Consider the following 15756-nt stretch of genomic DNA (forward strand, 5'->3'; position numbering starts at 1 on the left):
TCAAACATTTGAACAAGCATTTTTCTTGCACCGCATGTGCCTCGTGCTTCACTTTATCATTATCAGTATTCTGCACAGAACTTCCCATCATTACCAGAAATGACACAAAAAAACCCTATGTCTCCCAGAATTCAACTTTGGGAAATCCAAACCTTGAGACAGTTCAGCCCCCTCTGCTTTGGGGCCAAATTTTAAAAGGCTCTCTATCCTCTCTATCAAAATTTCTTTCCAAAATGCACAAGAAATTGTCCCCTAGGAAAAAACACAAAACAACAAACATCCATTCCATTTTGACCAGCTTAAGACCCTTTGGCTTTGTTTTGTTCATTTCTGTGAACTAGTCTATGCATATGCTTAGAACAGGCTGAGCATGATTAACAGAGGAGTCCGCTTGCAAAGCAGGGAGCAGAATGCTTCCTGCAGATGTCAACATAGTTTGGACACTAATGCCAAAAGAGGGAGCCTCCAAGAGAAAACAACTCAAATGCCACGAAACAAGAGTCAGATCCAGAACTAAGGATCTGGGGGTAGAAGAATGACATCACCAAGACTAAGTTTTACCTAATTTTAGGAAACTTTTTCAGACATGTGGGTCTATCCTGTCTCCTCTTGTATCCCTAGAGGGACACACATCCCATTCACCCTACGTCATCCTCTGGAGAGGCTTCTGTTGTTGACTGTAAGAGGAAGCTTCCATAACTAACTTGAGCTGTGGCCCAGGAGAAAGAGCTGAAAGCAAGGAAAGGGAAGGAAAGGATAGTGTTACAGGGAACTGCAGCCTTTGGAAATCCCACTCCTCCTTAACCATAATCTCAGCTACAAAGTTGCACCCTCCCTTTCCTACCAGCTTTTGAGCCCATTGCTCCCTTGACCGCAACAAATCGAATCAGCTGAAGTCTAAAGCAAACCAGTTGTTTTGCTGGGGTAGTTCTCTGCTGGTTCAGGGGCCTTATCAGCACCAGAGCTGGTCTCCCGTAAGTAGCAAGGACAGAAAAACATTCCTCTTTGAGCAGAGATGACACTGACTTGCTTGTCTCTGAGACCCCAGAAACCATGGCAAGACAGCCGATGCTAGGCTAGGAATGACAGCAAGAGAGGAAACAGCGAGGCAAATCACTTGTGAAAATATGCAGAAAGGAAGATCAGGACTCAAAACCAAAGTGGGAAAACAAAGCCAACAAGAAAGGGAGGTTGGGAGAGGAGAAACAGAAACAGTTGTCAAAAGCTTGGCATAGAAGCCAAGTCACATCATCCTTCTGCCATCAACAAATACTTAGAAGATGTAACAGTTGAGAACATGCCCATCTCTTCCCAGCTCAGCACAAAGAAGAAACATGAGCTTACCCCCACTAGCAGATAAACTGACAATTCAAGTGCAGAGGCTGAGCAGGAGAGGCAGCAGCTCTGCTCCCACTCGTCAGCATGCTGCCACAGGGAGCTTCCCCCTCCTTTTTTGAAATCTAGGATGACCCAAAGATGATCTGCATGTTCACTGTACAATCACCATTTCCCTCAACATCTCCGTCCCCATTCAGTGCATAGGACAAGGCTGGTCAAAGTATCAATAAGGAAGCTTTAAGAAAGGATTTGCCTGTAAGAGCATTTTCCCAAGCCCCAAATCTCCCCCATCGAAGACATCCTGTACCCCCACATTCTGTAAGTTACTCAAACAGATCATTTCACTTACCTGGATTAAAAGCAACTTCAGAATGGGTCCCGGTTTGCAATTTAGTTCCACAATGAACCGAGTTTGCAGAACAATGCTGCTGATGCAGTGGTAAACCAGCACTGCCCCTGAGCCAGAAGCTCACAAAACCTACTCCTTTCGATGCCTGTGTAATTTACTGCAGATATCAGAAGGTAAGTATTGCTGGTAAGCAGCCAGCAAACCGTGTCTCACAGTAAAGCCAGCTGACAGCTACAGCGAAGACAAATTCTCTCTATCTCCCACAACACTGCTACATCATTGCAAAAAACCCACCTCATTTCATTTGATTTGATCTGTTGCTATCTCCTCAGCTGCTCAGAAACCAAGCCTTTGAGTCAGACGAGTTGAAATGAATTTGAGGCAGCACTGCAACTATCTGCCACTGCCACTTTGTGCCAGACCCAGCTCCGGCCTGACCCACACAGCGAGCCAAATTAGTGGAAGAGAGAACAGGTTAGTAGGGTTACTTCTACCAACCCAAACCCACCTCCTTGCACCACCTCACCTCAGAGTCTGCCAAGCCCCCGTGAAAGAAGAGGGAAGGGCACGGAATATGCAAGCAATAGCATGGAGTCACTGCTGCTGCTGCACTGCCTCAAGGGGCTTAAGCTACCCTAGGACCATATTGAGGAGTGGTATTGGAGCAGGACCACAGCCTGGCTTCAGTCTGCTCTGCAGCATGGTTAGTGCTCACAGCTGCAACCGAGGTTCACAGGAGCTGTGTCAAACTATGGACACTTTAGCCAAAACCAGTTTGTAAATATCTGACACTATTGTGGAAAGCACCACAGAACGTCCATGCAGAAGCTACTAATTCTGCCTCCAAACTAAGACTTAAATCATATCCAAGAAAAGTCTGAGACCATCCAATGAGCAAAAGAGCACTGAATAACCTTCCAGCTGAAACCAGGAAAGGTTCCTACAGAAAACAGAGAAACTACTTGCTAACACAACGCACATACAGAGGGGGCACAGCAAAGCTTTTTGGGTTTGGCATAACAGTATTCTTTGGTCAAAGCCTAAATGGATTTGAGGAACTGATCGTGTGCAGAAGTTAGTCTATAGCTGTTCTGGTCCTGAAATGCTGTTACAATACAGAGGTAAGTAACCCACTTACCTACTTTTTAAGCTAAACTAATAAAAAAACTGATTTATTTACGTATATGCAAAATAACTCCAAATTACACACTCCTGAGAGTGTCAATTAGGAAAAACAGACTACAGCATTTTAAGTTACAATATTCTCTCATTTCTATATCAAAGAGTACTTCCCTGAGATCTGAGATTTTTGGATTGCTCTAAAAAGCACATCTACATTTTCTCCGGTATTTGCAGACAACAGTTATAAATAAAATTAAAATCATTCACTTAATTCTGCATGATATACTGACTGAGATACTTCTAGCAAGCAATATTAACGAAGAATTAAGAGATAAGCCATCTCATTAAACAAGTACAGGCAGGAAAGAAATCAACAAGTTGATAGGCATCTCCAAAACTGCAGAGCCCTCCAAGCCAGCTCATTAACTTAGGCCATAAATAATACGTAGATGCAGTCAATTTAACTATCAGCAGTTTACAATATCAAAGTCAGCTAATTACAACAACTTTGTATCTTAACAATGAAGAATTGCTCTTTCAGTTTCACTGGCAAGCACAGAAAATACTTTAGCTCTTTAGCTGTATTTATCCATGAAAGCTATCTTTTGCAAAATGTTCATGTGACACCAGGATGAAGAACTAGCCTAAGGCAAAGGGTGTGAAAATGCATTTTCTTGTAATTTACTTTACACTGCTCACAAGCCTGTGGGGTGGATGGATTTAAATGGCCTATTTGAATAAACATTAGATGAGTACAGATTAACATCCTGTTCCATATTTGTAGTTCAAGCAGTTTCCTAAGTAGTGGGTATTAATCTTTAGGAAGAAAAATTGGGACATTATCCTATCTCCGCAGACTTAAATGCTTTAACATACATAATAACAAATAATTTGATCAAGTGACAAAAAATAATGAACTATGGCATTACTTCTGTACCGAGGCTGCCTTTAGACAAAGCATGGTAATCAGTTTACATGTACATTTTTAAGGCACTCTATTTAGCTAATAAACATACAGAACATGCAAGAAAGTGTTTGAACATGTTTTGCACAGAAATCCTGTTAATTTCTACAAATAGGAAGAAATATTTGTGCCTGCTGATTTAAACCTAACTGCTCCTAGGCACCTTCTGCTAACAGATTTTAGAATGAGGAACTGTCTTTTTCTTAACCTCATTTTTATTCATTAATGAAGTGAACAAGTGGGGGTCTGTGGGGTGTGATAAATTCCACCCCCTCTCTCAGTCTCTTTGTTTTGTACTGACTGAATGAACTCAAAGCATTTGAAGAATAGATGAACAGTAAGTAAAGTCTATTTATTTTAGGTTGGGTTGCCACTGCCAAAAGAGGAGGATCTAGTTCCCTCCCTTCTGCGCTATGCCCTTTGTGCCACAGTCACTCAACTGATCCACTCTGATCCAGTTCAGAGGGTCAGCTACACTGGAATTAAAAAAAATGTAACCCACCAGAAACTGGCAGGGAGGCAATGAACAGTTAACTGGAAGTCTGGCAGTTCATCTGAAAATAAAGCAAGTGGTGTTTCTGCTCATATTTCATTAGAAACAAACATGAAACACACAAACTCATCTAGATGAAGTAAAAGTAATACTGGGGCAGTACATGCTTCCTGCCAGAGTTATAAGGAAAGTCAAACACTGAACTGGTGGATGCCTGGCTAGAGGTGTTCCCACTGCAGCTCACACTAATCTAAACCAGTGTGCTGCCACGGCCTATATATAAAGATCACTCAGCACTAGCAAGAGAGGATCTGTGAAGATGTCCTTCATGAACAGGAAGTACACCAGCTAGTAGTAGCACATATTTATTGTTGGGTTTTCCCCCCCTCTATTTTTTCACAGAATCATAGAATGGTTTGGGTTGGAATGGACCTCAAAGGTCATCTAGTTCCAAGCCCCTGCCATGGGCAGGGACACCTTCCACTAGACCAGGTTGCTCAAGGCCCCATCCAACCTGGCCTTGAACACTGCCAGGGATGGGGCAGTCACAGCTTCTCTGGGCAACCTGTTCCAGTGCCTCACCACCCTCACAGTAAAGAATTTTTCTTTAGTATCTAACCTAAATCTCTCCTCTTTCAGTTTAAAGCCATTCCTCCTTGTCCTGTCACTACAAGTCCTTGTAAAAAGTCCCCTCTCCAGATTTCTCGTAGGCATCTTTAGGTACCGGAAGCTGCCCTATGGTCTCCCTGGAGCCTCCTCTGCCACACTGAACAATCCCAGCTCTCTCAGCCTGTCTTCATAAGGCAGTTGCACTACTGCAGTCCACCTTTCATAGGGCTGCTAAAGCAAGCAGCACTGAGGATTTGCATTGGAGCAGGGACTTGGCTCAGTTTTTAATGTTTTGTTTCTAAATTGGACTCAAAAGCAACTACTACTTAATAGTTTCTAAATACTCCATTCAAAGAAGTGCAGCCAACTGCATGATGAAACAGAAAAACACTCTACACTGTGCAAAATACACAACAGTCAACAACTGGAAGAATGCTTTTAATTCAGCTGAAGTTTAGGGGGAAGAAGGAACAACCAGGTTTGCATATGCTAAATAAGAGCTCTGGCCCCAGCCCATTCAGGAAGCACAGGGTCCCTTCACCACTGGCCCCAAAGGTGAACACGGGCTCCCCCCATGCTCCCAGCAAAGTCTGCCACTCTCCCATTAGGTGGCTGCAGAACCACCTAATGACACCTCGCAAGCAGAGTATCCCGCACCAGAAGGGACATCCCTTTGCTTTCCAAAGGGATGCGGTGCTCACACTCGTGTATTTGCGCTTGGCCCACAAGATGGCACTGACAGAAAGTCTTTGCTCCCTCTTTTCCCCCCCCTCCTCTCCCTGCCTCCTTCCAACACCAGGCTCACCTCTGGCCCTGGACTGATTCAGAAGAGGACTGCCACCTACTGAAATATCCCATCATCTTCCCACAGAACTATCTTGCTCCTCACCTGCCCTCAAGTTACCCAACCAGCTGGAGCCTGCTGGCTTCATCAGACAGGTAGGCGATGGACTGAAGGAACACAGCTGAAGACAGCTTATTTTCAGTAACAGGAGTCTGAAGTTTTCGGCACTACAATATTCTCCATTACCTGGAATTTTTCAGTATTTCCTGAAAGACCTGGAAAAAGCTGGCAGTGTCAGAAAAACATGGTGCTTCCCACACAGGCAGACTCCAGCTCTCAGTAATACTGACAGGAGCAACCCAGCTTCTGATGAAACATCTGAACACAGTTAACTACAGCGAAATAAAGGGTTCAAGCTGGAACATGTGGGAGCTAGAGATATCTCGATATTCAGCTGAACACAGATAAGATTATCTACCCTTAAGTAAAATCACCATATTCTAATATTCCTTTTCCTTTCAATTAGAGGAAGTGAGCAAGATACTTTTCTCCTCTCATCAACACAATCTTGCAAAATCAAGCCTGTGAAACCTCCTCTCCACAGCAGAGTGCATATCACCTTTCCCACACATGCCAAGCTATTTACATGAAAGCAGAAGTCAGGAACAGTTGCAAAGCTAGAATAATTTAGGAAATCAGAGGAAGTCATGGAAGGTCTAGATATGATATTGCATCATTTTCATATAAAACTGAAGTGATTCACATTGACTCTTAAGTCCCAAGTCAAAAGACAATTCTGCTGAGACTACAGTAAATAAAAGCAGTAGCCCATTTTGCAGAGCTGGACTCTCTTCTGTGTGGTCCTCATCTCAGGTAACCTTCAAAGCAAACATTCTGCTAGAATTCCTCCCTTTGCTAAAGACATACAACATGAAGGCAGCTTTCCAAGTTCCTGTGGAGACCAAGCACTGCCATCTCCTATGTTGCAGGATGCGCTTCAGCTATGAGGACCTTATTAGGCCAAAATCATGTTAAAAACATACAATCCTATGTCATTATATCTGCAGGTTTATTTCAAGTTTTCTTCACAGAGAATGCCACCCACCTATAACACATTCTATATAAAGGTTGATCTTTTGTTCTGCTGTCACACACAAGCTTGGTAAATTTAGCTACACCTAATAACAACGTAACTGTGTTCAGTATACACAAGTGTAGTTGTAGAGTGCAAACTTTATCTACACTTCAATTTTCAGTGTGTTTGACAGCCAAAAAAATCTCTTACAAGTCTTCAAAACTATTCAAAAGCATGTCTGTGTAGAGTCCAAGACTCCTGAAGTCCAACTTCACAAGTCACTCTTAAAAACCACAACAGCAACTAATGAGACCACAGCCATCCTCTGTGAAGGAAAAAGGCAGGCAGGCCTGGACGTGCGCACAGGCCTGCCTTCCGAAACACACTTCACAGCTCAGCACTCGCCGCTCAGCAGGTGCGGCACTGCCCTGACGACTGCTCCTTTCCCCTTTCTCACCAGCCAACCTACTGTACCTGCTGCTGCTCCCTTGCTGGGAAGGATGGAGCTGCTCACCTGCTCTCCCTCCCAGGAACTGCCTTCACACCTGGTATCCCCAGCACAGCTTGCTCCTTGCTCAGGGCTAATCAGAAGTCTCTTCTCCCACAGCTCTCACTCTTCAGAAAGCCAACAGATGAGCCCTTCCTCACTGCGCTGCACACCAAAGAGCTGGAGGGCAGGAGAAGGCTAAAGAAATTAGAGAGCAAGAAGCAAGAACTCCTCTGACAAGTCAGGAGAACAGTGTTAAGTCAGCAGGCAGCCTCTTCTCCCTTTTCCCCCCCTTAGGGACTCAGAATCTCTGCCTAAAAGTCTCCTCCCGTCCAGCCCTCCCTACCCACCCTTTTCTCCCAGTTTTCCTAGTTTCCATGCTTTCCCTCACATGATTAACTCCTCTTCTATCAAAGACTCATTGAAACCCTTTTGTGGAAACAGTTAGCTATATTTCAGCATAAAAATACAATGCTGAAATCTTCTGTGCATTCTAGATTAATAGCGCAATACATTTTAATTGCTGGATGATGGTTCATTTTACTCTCCAAAATTACTTACAAACAAATGCCACAAATGAAGCAGTTACACAGAAGCCTCTCCCAAACCACAGAGCAACTCATTCACAAAACTACTCTGAACAGATCTATGCTAGTGTTGTGGTTTAACCATGCAGCCACTCGCTCACTCCCCCCTAGCGGGATGGAGGAGAGAAGTGGGGGGAAAAAAAAAAAAAGGTAAAACGCATGGGTTGAGATAGACAGTTTAACAGGACAGAAAAGGAAGGGAAAATTATAGTAAGTAAAAATAAAAGAATACACAACGGAATTGCTCACCACCTGCTGACTGATGCCCAGCCAGTCATCAAGCAGCAGGCCACCCCTCCCTGCCCAATCCCCCCCAGCTTTATTGTTCAGCATGACACCATGTGGTCTGGGATATCCCTCTGGTCAGTTAGGGTCAGCTGCCCCAACCTCTTGTGCACCCCCAGCCTGCTCGCTGGCAGGGCAGTATGAGAAGCTGAAAACACCTTGCTTAGGGCAAGCGCTGCTCAGCAACAACTGGAACATCAGTGTGTTACCAACATTATTCTCATCCTAAGTCCAAAAACCGTACCAGCTACAGGGAAGAAAAGAAAATAAAAAATTAACTCTATCCCATATCCCAGCCGAAACCAGGACACTAGATAACATTTACAGCAAAATACAGCATGCCGCTGCAACTTGCCTTGTACGTACTGACCTCCAAGACATGACCGAAACATTTTGGATGTATTTTGACATGCCAGACTCACCCTCACACATGGCCCACACAGCAAAGACAAACAGATCTGCACCCATGGCAGACCCGTCATGCCAGACAGACTCTGTACATGCACACTCACTTATATTTTTGTGTTAAAAATATCACACCAGCATGCAATACAAAAGAACTGGCAGGAATTAAAATATTTACGGCCCAATTCAAAATTTCTGAATTATTTTTTACTTTGAAAATACGTAATTTAGCCCTTAATAGCCAAAAAAATACTAGCACTTTCTCTGACACCCCTTTGTAACAGTACTCTGTACAAAGGCACACACTTGTAATCCACTTCTCTTATTTGCAAGCTTTTTTTAAAAAGTCTTTAATATTCAATATCAGGTACTTCTGAACACATACCCCAGTAAGGAGACACATTCTTCCTATTTAATGAAAGCCACTGGAGTCACTTCAGTCAAGAAGCAATAGCACAATACCATGCTATTGGTGAAGAAACAAGCTTGGCAGAACCACATCATTAATTTTCAAGGGAAGAGAAGGCAGGTTTAAGTGAGCAGGGAACAGTGTGAGGATCTGAAATGCTACCACACACATTTTTGGTTTAGACTATCTTTTAATGAATAAACCCTTAACAGTTTCTGATACTACCATTCTACCCTGTCCAATACCATATGTTCTTGCCTCTCTGTGTCACCTCCTTAGCTACCATGACAGTATGCACAAGTGATATACGAGATGAGGAACTGGTTTGACCTTAAAAAGATACTATTTTTCCACCATTCTATTTGTAAGACACCCTTAAAGTAGTATCCAAAGACTTCTCAGTGGGAATACAAAGAATTGGTTAACACATGAAACATGGTCACAGACCTAGACTACTACTCTGTGCATCCTAAGAATCTTTCACATCATAAGAAAGTAATGTAAATAGTCAAGAACAGCATATTCCTACCTTAGCAAGGTTCCAAGTTTTGCTAACATGGTCTTCCAATCATACAAGTCAGGCTGTACTTCTCTGTTGTACGTGATGGGCAAAACAGACCAAAAAGAAAAAACCTGAGAACAAGCTGCCTGTAACACTGGTTTTCAGAATCATCACATTAACACATGAGAAAAAGGATAGAAACTGGGGCAAGGGGCAGTCATGTCCTGGAGGTCAGTATCACAAGGTGAGTTGCAGTGACACACTGCACTTTGCTGTAAATATTATCTGATATAGATCTGTTCAGATTAGTTTTGCTAACACAAAGAAATTTGGGGGGGGGAGGGGGGAAGGAATACAGTAGACATATCTTTTATTAAAGATGTAACTTGTACAATTTTTCCCATTTGAAAAAATCTACAAGCAAGATCTCAGCCTCCAAATAAAACCTTCCAGTGTGTGGTCTGTAAGCAAAGAATGGTAACTTTATAACATCAACATTTTGGAAAATGTTTATGACAAAGAATCATGCAGGCATTCAGCAGCACACCTTCTGGATTAGAAACGCTTTCTGTTGGAATAAAACCTAGAGCAAATCTAAAGAAAAGATTGTTCTTGACAAAATAAAGATGATAGTCTGAACAAGGGCTGAAAGGAGTGGGTGTGTGATTGAATTTATCATCATAAGATTGGCCTAAAGCTCTTCAGAATCCTAGTCATTCCTAATTCACAAACGGATGTCAGTTGAGTCTATCCACACTCACAGCAGAGCTCTACACCTTCCTGACACACAGGTCCTTGAAAGCCAACTTGCAGAATACCTTTCCAAGGTCACAGTGGTGGTAGGATTGTAGCCATAATGATCTAAAGACGTATACAAGGCTCAGAGAGAAGCAGCACTACTGAATACATGAACTGCTATGGTAGGGGTGGGTATGAGGGAAGAAGACATTCAAGTTTGCTCCCAAAAGATTAGTTGGTCTAATAGAATGACATTGGTACCCCTTACCAACTTTTCCCCAAGGCTAGAGCTGTATTATAGACACTTATAGACATTTGTATATCTTGATTAAATCTCAAGACCTATGAATTATATTTCCCAAATTTGCATGCAGTGTTCTGAACCTTAAGGGCAAATCCTCTTCATACAAGAGATTTAATAATAAACATACACAGGATCTTCTTAGACTGCCAGGTTTGCTTTATTTCTTCTTTGGCTAGTTTACTGTAGAAATAAAATCCTGGTTTTGGCATTGCTGCCTCTGTAATAAAATGACCAGCCTCAATCCCAGAGGCAAGGAGGTCTCTTGGCAAGAACAGAAAAGGTTCTCAGATCTGTGGCTTGTCTATCTTTTTTTATTAGCCAGTTGCCATCTTTCCAATCAGTATAAAAGTCAGAAATACAAAACATTTTTGAACTCAAGAAACCTGCTAACATCAGATACTTGCAGATAAGCTGGCACTCATCTTTTATTTAACAAAAGCCAGCAGAAAAATGCTGCAAGACTCTACTCATAGAATTTGATCACATAGAGGTTGCTATTGTTCACAGGATATATCAAGCATTCTGCCCCTACTGTATTATATTCAGGAAGCTGAAACTCCTTTTAAAGGGAAAAAAATGGAGTAACACGACACAGGTGCAAGGTAATCATTAGAGCAAAACTTATTAGGGCTCAGGTAAGAACAAATGCTTTGTGACCATCACCTTTTCCTTTCTGTCTCTTTTGCCAGACTTGTGTGGAAGATAATGTATACCTGCAGTGAGTTCTATCTCAACTACACAGACCCAGCCATATTCTTCTAGAACAAAGTCCATCACATACCACAACTCTCTAGGACCCTGTTTTGAAAAGCAGGTCATTCTTTTCAGAAGGGAGTACAGTTAAATGTCTTCCCACACAAAGATAAAACCAGGGGAGGGTGGGAACAGCCTTTAAAGCAAGGATGGCAAGAGCAGTATACAGCAAATATCTTCTGCCTACAGAAAAAGCGCACAGTAAGTTCTGAACTGACAATGTAGGCAGCTATTCTACAGTCCCTGCCTTCTATGCAGACATTCAGCGAAGCTTCAAAGCAGAATAAGCTACTCAACACTACAATTATTCTAAGCAAACACTAACAGTTTCCAGAAGGGAAAAACAATATGGAGTTGCAAATTCAGTCCCCACTTGAGGTCTTTGGAACATTTTTTCATTAATAGGTCTCAGCTCTTCGCATCTGCATACAGAAAATCCATATTAAAAAGTAACAAAAATGAAACACCAGAACATTCTTCTGGTTACTTCTCGAAACTTGCTCTGCTTTTACCAACCCAGATTTCATCTTACAAAGGACTGTTGCAAGCTCCAGATTAAGTGCTCTTTTTTCTCTGGAACACTTGAACATCTGAAAATACTGGGGGCTTTGGGAAGGGAGCCACTCGTTTCCTTTGAGGAATAGCAATCCTTCTCATTACAATCTGAAATAACCTTTCTGAATATCCTATTATCTAACAGCCCAAACTTACTGGGAAGTAAGAGAAGAACAACTTTCAGACACCAGTACACTTCCAAACCAACAAAGCTCCACTCTTTTTTTTTTTTTAGGGTAGGAAGACAACAGTGAACATGTCCTCTAAAAACAGGATGCATCTCAAAGAACCCATCTCTTGCTGTGTCCATTAACCATGGCAGTTTATCAAGGTCCCAAACACGCCACAACAAAACCTTCAAAGCTGGAACTGCACAGAGCCCCAGCAAGGCAAGGTGTTCTGACATAGCTTCATAAAAATGCAATTCTACTGCTTCCAAGATGAGTTCAGATGTGGGAGCAGTAAGTGCCTGTGCAATGCTGAACCCAGGCTAACCAAACCAATAGAGTGTTTTTACCACACGCCCAAAATTACACACAAAGAAACCACCTGACCCAACTACAGGTAATTCAGATTCAATATCAGGCTCAAGTGCATCCCTTGTAAAGCCATGCAAACCTCCACATTGTGGAATATCTGTTAGGAAAAGTACCACATTACTGCACAGAACAAGGTCGTATCTCCCCACACCACTCTAGAGCTTCCTCTGATGCCTGTATTATCCAATGTTTCTATTATTTAAGGTATCACGTACACACCCACCACTTTGTCAAATATTTATACTCACCATTAACTCTTTGTTAGCTCATCTGCCCTCCCTGAAAATAGCCCCCTTCACTGCTTCCAGAGACACTCTTCACACTCTTCGCCCAATGCAATCTCTAAACCTGACTGCAACTAAGGAAGCATTACATAGGCGCTGCACAGAGGAGCTATGGCATCTCCCCAGTTCCCACAGGGAGGAAGGCAGAGATCCACAAGGGCTGACTCACACCTTGTTAAAGGAGACAAGAGCCCAGGATTAGCGGATGGCCAGGAGGCCCCTGCCAGCTACTCACTGGTTGAATCCAGGTTGCCATTCCTCTCATCTTTGGCCACAGCTAGGGGGTTGGAAAAATTAATGAGAAAACAACAGGGAACAGCCAACATACAGGCTGTAAATACACGCGCAAGAGGCTCCATAAGCCCAAGCATTTGTGCCCCTTCCTGCCAGCCTCTGAACTCTTCTGGTAGCTTGGGAGTAATTCCTGTTCCAACATGCTGAGCTGGAAGCTACTGCAGCCAGTTAACTCCACGTAAGAAAGGAGTTTCCGGCAATCTTGCTGAGAAGCCCCTGAGGCCAGGTTAACCAATCTGACTGTGCCCAAAAATACTCAGGCTCCGAGTGCAAAACCAAAATTATCTTCTCTTTTAATCATTTCTCTTCAATTTTCTTGTCACTCTGAGGAAAAGAGCTGACAACAGCTTTCTGCAACTGCAAAAGACAGACTGAACTGCAATTCCATGACTATTCCCACTCTCAACTGCAAAAACTTCAAGCTGAGAGGCTTGATGTAGGAAATGAGTAAAGGGGGAGAAGGGATACTAATGGTATGTTTTCCACCCTTTTGCTTTAACATTTGCAATATGCGATTTATTTCTGAATTGAGATTTGAAGTGCCTCCCTTCCCAGTTCCTCTAGCTCATGCTTGTCCACTACTTGAATTTTAGATCAGCTCTCACACACAGATGTTCAAAACATGAAAAACTTAATGCGGCCCCAGAAAAGACAAATGGAGAGACGGCTGCTTTAAGGCAAAAAAGAATGACTGAATTAATACAAAGTTCACCCCAGAATCCAGTTTCTGAGTATTTCCAAATGTAATTTGTTTTTACGCCTCACAAATCCTAGAAGATTCTCTATTTGGAGGGGGAAGAAGAGAAAGGCAGGTAAGAATGTAAGGTCATCTTTCACAAGAAACAGCGCTAAAAGCTGTCTTGATTTCCATCTTTCCCCATGACAGAACATAAGATTAAATGCAAGTCCTGCAAGTATCATTAGTGAAATTAATGGTATTTCAGTATTTAGAGGCCTCAGGAAAGCAATCAGAATCTTCTTAATGATATTCTGCTACTGCCTAGCAAAATCACAGGCAGGACGAGAGCTACTGTAAGAACCTGAGAACTAATTAAGGCAACTAATTTGAGTTCAGAAGCAGTAGAAACCATTTTTTCCACCCAAAAAAAATTGCCTCTGAGAACTGAAATGATAATACCTCTCACTTTCCAACACAGAGAAGCTGGAACCTGATTTTAATCGCATCGGTTCCTTCCCACACAGAAGAATCAAGTAAACTCGACAGCAGTATGTACTTGCTATAGCTAAATATACTGGTAACATACGACTACCTAATTTGCAACCCTGTGAACGCATGTTCGGAAAAATATGGCAGTTTGCTGAGCTTTTATGTAACATAAATTTTAACAGAAGGAACAGTGCCTGCCATTTTCTTTTAATTAGTATTTCATGTGGCTGTTAGCAAGTTGATTTTTATAAGCCATCTCCGGTGCTTCAGAGTCAGTTTCAGGAATAAAACAGGTATAATTTACACGTTTATTACCAAGAATCCATTTGAACAGAAATGCAAAGGGTTCACCCGCACCGGAACCAGACCAGTATCACACACACACCGGGAGCCCCGCGCTGCCGTGGCAGAGGGACGGGGCGCACCCCGCTCAGCGCTAGGTGAGGAGGAGTGAGGAGGCCACTCCATGCCCCCTCCACGCGGTACCGCACATCCCGCACTCACGCCGACAGCAAGCCGAGCGATGAAGGCCCCGACGGGGCTCAGCCGCCACCGAGACCCATCGGGCAGCCCCACCGAGAGCAGCGGCCGCTTCCCCCGCCGCCCCCCGGGCCTGCAGCCAGGGGAGGGGCGGCCGCCACCATCTTGTCAGACGCCCGCCACCGGCCGGCCCCGCGTCCCCAGGCACAAAGGGAAGGCAGCGCCGGCTCCCGCGGCACCGGGCGGGCAGAGAGGAGCAGGGAAATCCCCCAGCCCCGGGGACCGAACCGGGCACCCCCCGCTCCGACTCACCTCCAAGCGGAGGGAGGCACCGCAGCCCCGCAGGAACTCGCGGATGTTGCTCAGGCACTCGCCCTCCGTCCGCGGCTCCGGGTACACCTGCAAGAGAAGAGGCGGACGGCTCAGCGCGGGGACCGGCACGGCGGACCCGCTCCCCCGCCGCTCGGCTCGGCTCGGCTCCGCTCCGCTCACCTCCCGCTCCCTCCGCAGGCGGCGGCGCCGATCGCTCCCAGTGAAGGGGTTGAACCGGGAAGTAAACACGGAGCACAGGAAATGGCGTGCAAGGGCAGGGGGCGGCGGGCAGGAGTGAGGGCTGGGGTGCCTCGGCCAGGCGCGGCCCCGGGCGGCTTTGCCCAGGCGAGGGGGAGGCGAGCGGAGCGGAGCCGAGCCGAGCGGAGCAGAGCACAGCGGAGGGGAGGGGAGGGGAGAGGAGGGAGGCGAGGCGCGGCCCGCCCCGCCCCGCCCCGCCCCGGCTGCAGGCGCAGGCCCTGCCGGCGGAGGGAAGGCGGGGACCTCCGCGGGAACGCGATCGGGCTTCTACTCTTAATATTTTTTAATTAATAATAATAATAATCCACACGCCGCAGTGTCATTAAGAGTTTGGTCTGCACGGTGAGGCGAGGCGGTCTCTCGGGCTGAGGGGTGGCCAGGGGACAGCCCCTCCCCGGGATGGCGTCCCGCCCCGCGGCTGCAGGCAGGAACGTCAGTGCACAGGGTAGAACACCCCCGAAGCGGGTGGCTCTGGGCCTGCGGGGCTGCCAGGTCCCCCCTTGTTTTGACTTGGGCTCACCGTTAAGCATCGGTTTAATAACAAGGAAATACATCAGAAATGCCCGAAAGACGTCGGTGGAAAAATCAGTACCTAGAGTTAATAATCTACCAACTCCAGGGTCTGACGTTAATGAGCTTTGTTTATCAGTAGTTTATGAAAC

At 44.7% G+C, this 15756-nt stretch overlaps 1 protein-coding gene across 3 annotated transcripts in view; it reads right to left on the bottom strand.

Moving 5' to 3' along the window:
• ARHGEF7 (Rho guanine nucleotide exchange factor 7) overlaps positions 1-15756 on the bottom strand; it is a 123053-nt gene that overhangs the window by 92617 nt on the left and 14680 nt on the right. For 2 of the 3 annotated variants that reach the window (XM_030477690.1, XM_030477689.1), the window contains exon 2: positions 14837-14923. In XM_030477690.1, coding sequence (XP_030333550.1) covers positions 14837-14923 — 87 coding nt within the window. Of the gene's footprint in view, positions 1-14836; positions 14924-15016; positions 15196-15756 lie in introns of those variants that run through there. The other variant, XM_030477692.2, reaches the window with a different exon arrangement.

Source organism: Strigops habroptila, chromosome 2, assembly GCF_004027225.2.
Source record: "Strigops habroptila isolate Jane chromosome 2, bStrHab1.2.pri, whole genome shotgun sequence".
Taxonomy (NCBI): domain Eukaryota; kingdom Metazoa; phylum Chordata; class Aves; order Psittaciformes; family Psittacidae; genus Strigops; species Strigops habroptila.